The following is a 13,033-nucleotide window of genomic DNA, read 5'->3' on the forward strand; positions in this document are numbered from 1 at the left end:
TTGTGTTGGCTTTGTTTTTCTGTTTGGAGTGCCAGTCTGTTTACTAAAGTTATTAGTTTATAAATTTTGCCAAGGTAAAGTAACTGTGAGAGCTTTAAATTAGAATAAGTGCCACTTCTGTGTGGCAGGTTCCTTTGAGGACTGATTAGAAAGCAGGCCTCCTGTTGCCAACCCCTTTATGCATGGCACTATTGCTGTGGGTACTTGTTTATAGCTTTCCTTTGAATTTATATAAGTGTGCACTGTGGTATGATGAATTGCCCTCCGATACTGAAGATTCTGTTTCTTTTTTTTTTCTGGGTTAAAGCTAATACTTCACTTTAAAGAGTTATTTTAATTAGGTGGGGTTTATTGTAATGAATTAAAATTAACTTGGAGTAGCAAATTACATAAGACTGTGGGGTTTATAGATTAGCCTCACCATAGCTACAGCACATCTTCTTGTGTCGGAATTAAAGTTCTGTTATTTCAGACACCTTGGCACTGAACGCAGACAGCAAATGAGTGTAAGTGTTGTCTCCAGTTATTTTCCTCCTAAATGCGATTCTTTTCACTCAATCAGAAGGTTGTCACACTAAAAACCAGTCCTAATGGGCAACAAAGGGTGAAAGCAGCAGCTGCAGGAGGCTGGATCCCCTAGCAGGAGATAGCCTAGGAGAGAGGAGTTCCATAGCATCTCAAGCCAAACCCAGAGGTGAGGGAGAGCATTTCTTCAACTGTCAATGCAGGGTCAAGTCAGGATCTAATGACATGTCTAACTTGCAATGTGTCACTGGCCATCTGTGTGACAGGAAACAGAATGACCAACCTCAAAGAATGACATTTGGTAGGAGGATACTTCTTCCCTCACGGGGAGGAAGGAAAAAGGCATAGAAGCATGCTTCTTTATGTAGTACTTCTTTTTTGGAAGGGAGAATATTTAAACGTAGGAGTGGGACTTTACTGTCTTCCCCCTTGTAGGGCCTGAAAACAGGAGAAAGTGGGAGTAAAATTCTTCCCATTTAGCTGTGGTCACATTTCACACTTCTTGTACACAAATGCAAATGACAACAGAACAGAAGACAATAGAGAATCCAGGCTTCTGGATTTTACAAGCAACAACCACAAGGACAAACATAAAATTTTATTGTCCTGGTACCATGTCAGTAAACGCTCCAGATTTATTGATTTACAGTGAGTGTCCTTACAAACTTCAGAGAAGTAGTGACTTTGTTCTAAAGGGCAAAATAGCATTTTAGTGTCTCTAAAAGTCACCTTTACAACATGGAGTTTCTTGAACTGAAAAAGAGAGAACCCAGATGAGGTTGCTATAAGAACAAAATGTCAGCATAGGATTCTTAACTGTCTAACTGCTTTACCAGCTATGAAGGCATAAAAATTGTCCTTATTTTCTTTTCCAGCAAGTAGATTTGTAATTCACACACACACCACGCCTGCCACATAAGCAGTGTCCCAGTTCCCACTATTCCTTGTTTGAAAGCTGTAGGAATAAGGACTCTAAGATGTCCAAGATGGGCTGGCACTGTAACCAGTTGTGAAGGAAGTCAGAGAGTGAAAGCCGTGGGGGCCTCTGCTTATCAGCTCAGAAATCTTTGGCCGTTAGCATCAAATCTGTTCAGTCTGGCTCTGCTTGCAAGCTGCCTTGAAGGAAAAAGAGGCACCAATATGCAGCAGAGTTTGGGGCATTTAGAAGAGGAAAAGAGCTAGCAGAACTCCGTAGTTTTTCCTTTCCTTCCCTGCACATTTCAAAATTGACATACCATAGACAAGGGGACATATTTCACTTGTATTTCAGATTTTGGGATCAAAAATATGCACCAGTCTGCTTTCATGTTCTCTTAAACTGAGTGTATGTATGCTTAGTGGCTGGATAGCTACCCAATATGATTTTCATATGCAAAAGCTGGGTTTGGTGATTTTAAAACTGGATTGGTTCAGGGTTTGCTTTTAGCTAAGTGAAAACAGTGTTAGGTGCTTTGAGTTAGCCTCAGACTGATCCATAACCTCTTGTGTGCTGAGTGCTGTTGTACAAGGGCCCACGCACTGGCTGGCAATGTGCAGGGAATCCAGATTCCAGGCTGTCCCTTTGTCACCTGGTAAGCACAATACCCAGCCTTATGTCACGAGGCAAGGATGTGAACTCGGCAATCAATACGAATGTGGGATGCATCTGTCTGTATAATAAGAGTGCAGACAAGTCACAGCACTTTTCTTTCAGGCTGCATCAAGAAACTTGTAATTTCACTTGTAATTTTGTTCAAAGGAATTCTTGTACATGCACCTGTGGAAAACTGCAAAGGATCATTGTTTGAAAGGTTGCCCTTTGCATATAAATCACGGCTCTGTGTGCTTCCCCATTTTAATTGGGTGACCTTTTGAATCCTATGGACAGGGGCTTAAATTCTGGACCTGCTGGTTGGTTTCAGATTTTAAATCAATTCATTTGAAATCAGTTCATGATCAAGTAGTTACTCTGCTTTAAATTTGAGAAGAAGTTCCACTTGGAAGGTTCCTCCTCACGTCTTCATTGCAGACCAAACAGATGTGTGTAAAATCCAGATAAATGTGTCAGTTTAGTTCCTGAAAAGACCTATCAGGATTCAGTGAGTACGAGAGAAACAGGAGGAGCAAGAAACATGTAATGTTTCCAACAGGACATTTCTGTGCAATTATCTACATTAGCTTCCATTATTTGTCACTAATTACAGACTGAGATGTTAAATATTTAGTAGTAGTTTGTTTAATTGGGTTTGACTTATAAAGGAATCTGTACATAGCATAGCTGCAGTTCCAAGAGCCAGTTCCTCACTCCCAGCTAGGCAAATTTGTATTCACATATTGGCAGGCAAGGGGGTTTGCTTTTGTTTCTTGGGTTTGTCGCTCCTCTCTACTTCCTCCCCCTCCCCCCCGGTTTATTTGTCTTTAAGGTATCTAAAGTTAGAGCATAAAGTAGAGTGCTGCTTGTGGATATAAAACGGGAGAGAGGTCAAACTTTCATTTGTTTACTTAGAAAGCACCAGCATGATAAATTAACATAGCAAAGACAAAAAAAATTAAAGCAGAACAACAATTAGCCCATGAACACATCTGTAAAACACTGACTTAATCCTGAATATCTTATTCAGCAGTATTGCCTATCAAAGCTTGTTGTCCCCTGTTACTCTGTTGTACAACAGCTGCAGATAAATCTGGATTTGTTCAGCTTTGGGTTCTGCTTGCTCTTTACCTGGCTGTGTCTGACAGGGTGAAGAGACTTCTTGCTGTGGCCTCTGCAGAGGGTGTGCATGAATCAGTCAGTACATGAGCAATATTCACTTTGTTTTAAACCCTGCAGGCCTGGCTATATTCGTACTTGTCCTTATCTTGAAACTCCCATGATTTCAGAGGAGTTTCTCTTAATTTATACCAGGGTAATCATAACCATATTCTAAAGTAATAAGACTTTTGATATATTTCTCAGAAGTGCCTCCTTTTGCCTTTTTTGTTTAAGCTTTTATTCCTGCTTAATGAACAGTTTTCTTACTGGGGAAGGATGCTTGTGTATTAACTTCAAACATTTGCAGTATCACAAAGGCCTTGTTTTTCTACAAACCAGACATAAGCCTGGTTCCTGATTAACAGTACAGCCCCTTTGCAGCATGAAAGGACAGAAAGGTTTCCCAGTTTCAATGAACTGCTGTGAACATGTACTAACCATTGCCCTCTCTCCCCATCACCAGCCATTATCTTACTGTTTATGGGCTAATATGTGCACTTCACCCATGTAGCCAGGCCACCTTGCCTGAAATGGAAGAGGTTGTTTAAAGTTCCACTGCATTTCAATGAACAACAAACAGGGGAAGAGAGAGGCTTATGGAAGGCTATTGACTGGCACCATAGGTTAAAACAGCCTTGGAGCTACTCTGATTTATTCCAGAAGCTTAACCAGGAGCCCCTTGCCAACACTCATAAGGAGGAAGGTGCAAGGACGCTGAACAGACACCTGTGTTTGTGTCTCTTCTCTTCTGGTGACAATGATGAAAGTCTTATTTGCTGTACCTAGGAATATATGTCATTTTTTTCCATACAACAGTTCTGTGATATATGTACTCACATATAATAATGAATCCAAAAGGAATCATTGACATTTTACTAGTGACTTACTGGAAGTCTCTGAAGAAAAATAGGTATCAGGGGGTTTGTTTTGGTTTGGGCTTGGTTTTAATTTTCAGTTTACATCCCTGAGAACATGCTATGCAATTTGAGACTTCTTTTTTATGGGTAGATTTTCTGTGGCCCAGCTGGAAAAGCTTGAATAGAAGAACCAGAACACTGAGAGTTTTGCATAAATGCAATAAGGATTATGATCTGATTAGCAGTCATGCCATTTCAAAGACATTAATTTAATACCAAATCACATAGCTTAGGTGAACTAATTTATATGAATATCTGCAATTCAGTGTAGACTTCCCTAAATTATCATTGTCAACAGTGGTCAGTCATGACCTAAGATGACCATATAATTGACCATCATGTCTGAGAACAGACCTGGTTCTCAAAGGCTGGTAAACATCAGCTCACCACACATAAGTGGTATTTATGGGAACACAGATTCTCTTGGGATTTGGCCCCTTCTTTGTTGTGGAAATAGCTCTGGTTTAGTTCAGATCAAATCCTTATTTCCTTGGGAATCTCAGGTTTCAGAGACTGTATTTTGTTAGGTCTATGCTGGTGATCAAACTTGGTCTGGATGAAACTTCTTGCCTACTTCAGTGTATTTAAAAATTCACTGGTACTCCTCGTGCTCTGCCAGCTGCACTGCAGTACTGGAGGTACTGGTGGCAGTGACATCTTACCCTGATTTTTTTCTGTCCAGAACTCCTAAGTCTCCATTTGGCTTCCTGCTTTTCACCTATGAAAAACTATTAGACATCATCTGCTTTCCAGCTCCCTTGTTCACTCAGGATAAGTGTGACCATAGAAATCTGAATATATATTCATTTTTGTATCAGAAGCATTGTAATTCCAGGGATGAAGCACATCAGAAACATCTGCTAGTTCCAAGCTTTTAGATACAACAATTTAAGTCAATTTCTTGTAGACTGTATATTATGAAAGGAAGGGAAAAGCCTGGGAGGGAAAATAATCTATGGTCACATCATCTGTTGATGAGCTTCAACTGAAGTTGCTCTTTTGGTATTTCACCTATGTGAAAAATACAGAAATGTTTACAATCTGAGTGTTCATAGATGCTCTGTCAGTGCAATTAAGGATTATAGCCTAGGATGGACCTCAATACGTCCTTAACCTTCAGCTGGTTCATTTAGTGGAGGCAGAACGTGGAAGTGGTTACCCTTCCTGTGGGACTGCAAATCCCACCTATGCTACATTTTTACCTGGATGGCAACTGAGCCTGAGAAGCCCATGTAACAGAATCTTCTTAATTGCTTACAGAAGCAGTGGAGCCAAGGCCTTAATGTTTTGGGGCATTAAAAGGAAGTTTACTGCCTTCAGATGCTTTGAAATGGCCCAGATATTCTACTGAAATCAGCTCCTGACTATGCAGATTTGGTTTCATGTATGAGTCGGGGATGGCTGAGCCTCTTCCTCTCCTGGGATGAACATCAGGAAAAAAATCATAACCCTGAGGTCTGTGAAGCTGTGAAGCAGTCTCCCAAGAGGAGCATTGGAAGCTCTAATTAAAACTGGACTGGGCAAAACACTTGAAATTACACTATAGGCAATAATCCAACACTGGCAAGATGGGTGGAGAAAATGCCCTAATGGGTCTTTTCTGTCTTTAAGTTCTATTTCTTGTCTTTCACCTTTTTCTTTAATGGTGACACAGTGTCATCTAGAAAGTATTATAAGATGCTATTGTGAGTGAGTAAGATGATGTTAAATGTCAAAAGAGAATGCAACAGTTTCTCTGCAGGTTCACAGTGATTATATGGAGACAAGAAAAAGAGAAACTGACTGTGAGCAAGGGACATCAGTGCAGGGTTTCTGATCTGTAAGACAGCGGCAAATGCCTGTAATATATGTGTTTATCATTTTGACATTACATTTCATATTCCCTGCTCATGAAGAATAACCATGTTCCACCAAACCTAACACAGGTGTGGAAAAGTCATTTACTTGTAACTGTGTACATCACTCAGATTGCTGGAGACGTCTTCTGTCCCAGTGTTTCAAATATCTCCAAAGACTTGGGGTAAATAATATATTTTTGCAGCTTAATTTATAGTATATATTTAATCTGAGTATTTCACAAATCTAAATATCTCATCAATTTAGTATAGGGTATAATCATATTACAGTTTACCCGGAAAGAACCCTGGCACAGTATAAAAAGCCTTAAAGTCATAATTGTGTCTGAATAAGTTTCATGTATTTGTTTTTGGTGTTACCACTTAATACCCCTCTTCTGTCCTCCTCCCAGCCTTTCCACTTGATGTAGGATTTCAGTAGTGTCCAGTGCAGACGTGTTTGTGTGAGAGGTCTTTTACCACGACAACCAGCTCAGCAAAGCATCAGACTGAAGTTCTAGAAACCATGTTGACACTGTGAAGCTGCATTCTTGATTCATTATTATTACCAGTGCACTTAAGGTTCTGCTAGGCTTGCCTTTTCCATGAACCTTTCTGTCTTCCCCTTTGGTCCTGCAAAATCCAACATCCTCTTGTTGGCTGCAGACAGTTGGAAAAGTATGGTACAGGGTAAGAAGTTGGAATAAAAAGAAGGGAAGAGAAGCAGAAAATCTTGATTAGAAAGTATAATTTAATAGAACGTGTATTGAACCAAATGTATTGATTAATGTGGAAGATATAGTACTTATATTGATTCAAACTAGAGATTCAGTACTAAAAGCTGTAAGCCAAAAAGCTGTTGCAGATTGCTACAAAAGTCAGTTTAATGCTGTCCTTGAGAATGCCTTCACAAAGAAATTCTTCTAATGTTTGAGGAGTAGGTAGAATGCGGTATATGTCAGTTTGATCCCGGAGGGTTTTATTTTGTACTCTAATAGCTGTTACGAGCCTACATTATATCCAAGGAGTAATTTTCCTTAGGGGTGCCCAGCTCGCTTTGTGTCAATATTCTAGCATTTTAAGTCACGTACAGTATATGCTTCTGGGAACAGTGCAGGAGCCAGCCAGACTCATAATGGTCTGCATTCATTAATAAAGGCAGAAGCTTCTGTCCCTCCATTGCCCACTACAGGGATGCCTCCCTGGTCTTCAGGGACCTGTACAGACACATTTAAAGAAAGCTTTATTTTGAGTGGGCAGGAGATGAAATGCAGGACTTGCAGGCATTTCCTAAGTCAGCTATATGCCCGAGCACAGGGGTGACCTTAATGGGTCAGAGAAGAATGCAGGTCAAAAGACTTATTATCCAGCCTGTTGGAAACCAATTGCTTTTGTTAAAAAAAAAAAAAGAATAAAATGTAGTGCTTAAAGGTTGGTAGTAATGTAGAGTTCTGTTTTACAACCTGGAACTGTATTGCAGTGCAGTGGGGTGCTGCTTTTCCTTCTCTGAATGCAAAAAATACAAGATGGTCTGTAATGTACACAGATAAAGGATTCCACAGAAGTGATAACATGGAGGGTACCATAATTACTTAATCAGTGATGATTGATTACTCCTGTTTGTGTTCTTGAACTAAGGAAAAAATAACATGCTGCTGTGCTACTGTTACCATCTGTTGAAATAATGCATCTGCATTTCATCTTTATATTTCTTCACATGTACCCTCTTTGCACTGTTTGTCAGGTACAACCATGTCTTGTTTCATCTAGTCATAAAAAAACAGAAGTCCCATTAAAATTGAACACAATTGAAGTTCACATTAAAGATTCTAATGGGCTAGTGAGTCTGTGGTTATCTGTGGATATTTTTTTCTTCATAAATTTTGATGCTATGGGCAGGAACTTTTTGCTACCTAATACTTCCCATGTTCTATCTGAAACACAAAGACATACATCAAGCAAAAAAAGTATTATTGCCTCTTTTGTCTCGAGCATTTCTTCAAGGAAACCTTTTTTGTATTATTTTGCCAAGGAGATTCTCCCACCGTGTTATTGTGAAATCTTTGCATGTTTTTAACTCCTTAACACTAACAGCAGGGATATCTCAAAGCATTTTCATCCAGAAAAGTGGTGGCATATAATTTTCTAGCAGTTCATATAACATTTGGGATTCTGGATTCTGCTAACAAAAATAATCATCTCTAGGAACAGGGCAAATGCATTTTAAGAGTTTATTTTGCTTGTGAAAGATACTGAATTCAGGTTTTCCTAGGTAATATAACTGGTTTCCAGATAATACTGAGATAGAAAAATTGGGGATGTAAGAGTTTTCCTGGCTCAGTTTGTGTTTAATGCGGTAACAAATGCAGTGACACACACACCTCCTGCTTCACTGTTCCTCCATTTTGTGCATGCAAAGCTTGCATTTGTGTTTGCAAACTAGTTTCTCCTTATGAAATCACAGCACTTGGAAACATTAACATAGCTATTGCTGAAGTCCTGGAAAGATTATGGTAAGAAAAAATATTTTTCCATTTCCATGGCTAAGTAGGAAATTGAGATTTTTGCTTCATAGGGAGACTACCTCATAGTTAAACAGATGTGGTTATGTGCAATCAAATTTAGAGGAGCCAAAGAAGGGGAGCATATGATATCTCCTGTACTTAGTTAAATGACTTCTCTTTGGCAAGTGGATGTACTAATGGCTCCAAACTCAGGCAAACTAGTTTGAAGTTTCAGGAGGGGGTGTGTTTCAAGCTTGTATTGTGTGTCTTCAGTGAAGAGCAACGTGCTCTCCGAGATGCACAGAGGATCTAGACTGTAATATTGTGCTCTCCCTGGGTGTCCCACACTCCCGTGTCCCTGCCGTGTCCCTGCCGGCAGGAGCTCCAAATTCTGCTTTCCCCGCCTGCCTGAACTCCCGCTGCCGGGAAACCAGGGAACTCGCTGCGCACAAGGCAAAGAGACTATCAGAGCTGAGATCTGCTGTGTGGATAATAGAGGAGAATTTTTGCCCTAAATTTTTAAACGCAACACCCCTTATAAAAACAACAACAGTTCATAACTGGGATTAATGTTTGCAATTTTCAGTCACTTAGACATGGGGTCTCCAATAGATGGCTTTTGGTGGAGTGGAATATGGCTCTCTGTGGGATTACAGAATTTTCTTCTTTTTCTTATCTCTCTCCTCCCATTCTTTGTCTGCTTGTCTTGTCAACGTTCTGCTTCTGAAGTGCTTCCACTTTGTACTTTTTTGCCACTTAGACAAATAGGTATCTTTCCCTAGTCCCTCATGTTTAGGGAGCCTTAATTACCTTGGAAACTGTGATTTGTTTGACTGTTCACAATAAGTATAGTTGCTTTCTTAAGGCCTAAAATGCTCAAAGAACTTCCTCATGTTTGTATCCTGCCCTGTCTTGTTTTTCTCTGCACCACTTGGGTTTTTCTATTATCTCTTCATTATCTCCAGAGAATCTCATTTTGCACCAGGGCACAGGAGTCAGGGACACTGAGAGCAGGGGCAAGTCAGTCCTTATGTTGTGTTTTCTTTCATCTCCTTCATATTTGGGCCTTCTTGTTTTTTAATCAAAAATGTCATTGCAGCCAGAACCACATTCCCCAAACACCTTTTGACTGCTTCATGTGCAACTGTTCATGTCCAGCTTCAAACTGATTATGCATTTTCACTTAGTGAAAAGAAATAAAAAACGGGCATGACTGACATGCTTGCTGTCAGTCGGTTAGAAATAACACACATACACACACACACACGCACACACACACACACACACACCCCAAATAAGTCTCTGCAGTGTAACAACTGGTAAAATAGGACTTCACCTACTCAGAAGCAGAAGAAAAATCAGAATTCAGGCTGCCAGCCCATATTTAACTTGTCCTGTTGTTTCTAGGTACTGCAGGGTCTCCAATAAGCCTGTGGTGTTATGCTGTAAATGCCGCAATAAATGGACACAACAGGATGACAAAAGGGCTCACTGTCAGGCTTAACTCTTAATTTCCTTGCTTTTGTGGTTTAGTCAGAGCCCATTACCTGTGAGCAGCCAACATTCTCGGCTGCAGATATTGTTATTGCTTTGCAACATTTTGAAATGATTTTATGGGATAAGAAGCTAAATGCAATCAAGTGGTAGAGTATATTTTTTTAACACTCTTTGCCCCTGGACAGTCTGGAATTCCTGCCATCGGCATTAAATCATTTTGTATTCACATCTGGAAATTGCATCTTTGAGTGTCACTGGGTCATTTTCCTTTAATCTTGAGAACGGCACTACATTAAAAATTCTTCAGTCTTTCTGTAAGATCCTTTTCTTGCCAAATGTCCCATGTTTGTGTGCATGCAGTTTGGGGAGAGAGGAGAAGGAAGGGAGGGAGAACTCTCAGGCTGGTCTGCAGTCATGCTGTATTTCACATCTGTTTGACCAAGGCTGCTTTTGTGTGCCTTTCCATGGGTGGCTCTGGAGGGTATGGTTCAGTAGATGTTCACTTTGTTGAAAGCGGTGACCGTCTTTCGGGAATCGGTTCATCCTGAACTGTGTTAGCCCAAAGGGGGTTAAGACAGATTAACTTAATAAAGCAGAGTGAAAGGACTGGATGTGCTGGGAGCACACCACAGGATGTGACACCCCTGCCCTTGGGGTCACTGGCCCAAATCTGGCCCAGAGGACTAAGGGGAAAATTCCTCACTAATCAGTGGCTGCCCTCTTGTCTGAGAAGTAGTGTTCACAGACTTTTTTCTAGTTATCTGTGGATCCAGTGTACGTTGCAAAAGACTTAACATGTATTGGATTGGTACCTTGCTCTTAACTCAATGCTTATGAAGGATCTGAGCCAGTGCAGGAATTGAAATAGCATCTCTCATCCTTAAATATGGTTGACTTGATTAGTACAGTGGTAGGAAAGAGGATAAAACTTGTGTTCGTTGCTGGATTTGGTGATTACTCACGTAGAAAAGGAGAATTTCAGACTCCAAAGTCCACACTGTGTCACCTCACATAAGGCACTGCATTCACTTGAGGAAAAAATATCTGTGGTTTTTGGTGACCAAAAGGAAGGGCTGTGGGAGCCCTTCCTGTTCTCGTCAGTGTCTGAGCTCTCTGCTAGGCACACAATGACTCTTATCAGAATACACTGTGCCACACTGTTCAGGGAGAAATAGGTTTTAATGCAATAAAACATTTGGAGTGGTGCCACAGCCTAGGAAGCACAGTCCAATTAGCATTGGTCTTTTATGACAAATAAATGTGCTTCTCATTTGCATAATGCATAAACCATGAGCTGTATGTAAGTGGACACCCGAACCACTGACCTGATGGGCAGTTTCCCTGGGGCAAGTCAGCCCAAATCTACCTAGAGAGGGTGTGATGCCCTTCCTGTGGCACATGGAAAGAATACCAGTGTGAAACAGCTGGGAAAAACACCTCTTTGATAATGACACTTCTTTTGACTGCTTTAAAACATGGAGGGCTTGAACATCATGTCTTTCCAGTCCATCATTTTGTGAGATATGTTGGGACAATTGTATTTGCATCCTTCTTTCACACAGAAATGCCTGTCCTGTGACTAAACTCTTTCTTTTATTTTTCTTACAGAATCATACGATGACCCAGCACAGCAGCTAGTGCAAGGCCCATCTCTTCCAGAGAATTCTTTGTGGCACAAAAAGGGAACACGTTTTACTCTTTGCACGAAACTTTCATTGTTAATGTATATTATTCAGAAACATTGTATTGTACCATAAAACTTGTATTATCGAAACTGTTGGATGTTCATGTGTTTGAACTTTTGAGCACCGGATAGACTTCTTGTATATAAAGTGTTGCACATGTATTATGTTGTCTGATACTAAAATGGTCTTATAAAGACAAGTGGACTTGGGCCCTATTCAAGAAAGATACAAATAATAATAATACTGAGGGGAAAAAAACAGCTGAAGAAAAAGTGTCATTTTCAAGGAGGAGGGAGAAGGTAATAGCAATGTTCCATAACAGCTCTGTTTGGCCTTCCTTTCATTTAAACTTCAGTCTAAAAATCTCTCTTTTGGTATACAAACGGACAAATCTAAGACTATTTTTTATTGCTGAAGATTCTTGCAGAAAAATATGAAGAGACTCTCTCTCACAGAGCAGGAACCCACAGTTGAATAAGGCCCGTATATATATTTGTAAGCCTTGCGATATGACAGATAGCATTACCATATATGCAATAGTTGTTATGTAGATTGTCAAAGAAGTTTTTTTTTTCTGGATACCATTTGAAGCTTTGAGTGTTCAAGACTTTCCTTAATGATTTCACATGGCCAAATTCTTGAATCAGTTGAACTAACATGTATGTTACTGTTATTAATGTTTACTCTGCGGTCTGAACCTGGAGATTACTGGAATTGTTTTCCAAAAGGAAATAAATTCAGTTTACCATTATGTGTGAGCGTGCTTGTGTCTTGTCTTTTTCCTTAGAAAGCAGCATTATTATTACTGCTCCTGTAGTACTTACAGGACCACCAGGGTCTGGAATTCCATTGCATCAGAACCTATACACTGCTACGCAGGAGTAGATCACTTTTCTTGAAGCTAGGCATTTAAATAAATGTAATGGTAGAAACAGATCTGCTGGCCCGCTGCAAAGCAACGTGTTTTCTGGGTTTCCTTGTTTGTTTTATTTGGCACTCTCAACAATTTCATACCTGTACTCTTGGCACACTGGTTGCCAGAGGAGTCACCGCACATCTTCTGTGTATAATTATCGTTGTATTTCAATGTGATATTATTTAGTGAGCTGAGTCTAGTGCTGACAACCTCCAGCCACTGCAGCCCTGCCAGTAGCACTGTTAACCTCACACCCCTCACCTTTTCTTCTGAAATGGGTTGCAGAATTGGAGGGGATGCACACCGCGGGATGATGCTCAGCAGCACCGTGGCTCTGTGAAGCTGTCACAAGACCTCACAGCTTTGCTCAGGTCTGAATTGGCTCCTGACTGCCTGCAATATCAAGAAGAAAGATGGGGAATA

At 40.3% G+C, this 13,033-nt stretch overlaps 1 protein-coding gene across 2 annotated transcripts in view; it reads left to right on the plus strand.

The window, feature by feature from the left end:
* The window catches only part of ZNF521 (zinc finger protein 521), a 233,693-nt gene extending 221,248 nt beyond the window's left edge, over nt 1-12,445 (plus strand). For both annotated transcript variants that reach the window (XM_062632807.1, XM_062632808.1), the window contains one exon: nt 11,618-12,445. In XM_062632807.1, coding sequence (XP_062488791.1) covers nt 11,618-11,647 — 30 coding nt within the window. In that variant the 3' untranslated portion in view covers nt 11,648-12,445. The remainder of the gene's footprint in view (nt 1-11,617) is intronic.
* Nucleotides 12,446-13,033: the final 588 nt, after the last annotated feature.

This window comes from Pezoporus occidentalis, unplaced genomic scaffold (assembly GCF_034315485.1).
Source record: "Pezoporus occidentalis ecotype Australia unplaced genomic scaffold, CSIRO_AGI_Poc_V1 ctg4, whole genome shotgun sequence".
Lineage (NCBI taxonomy): Eukaryota > Metazoa > Chordata > Aves > Psittaciformes > Psittacidae > Pezoporus > Pezoporus occidentalis.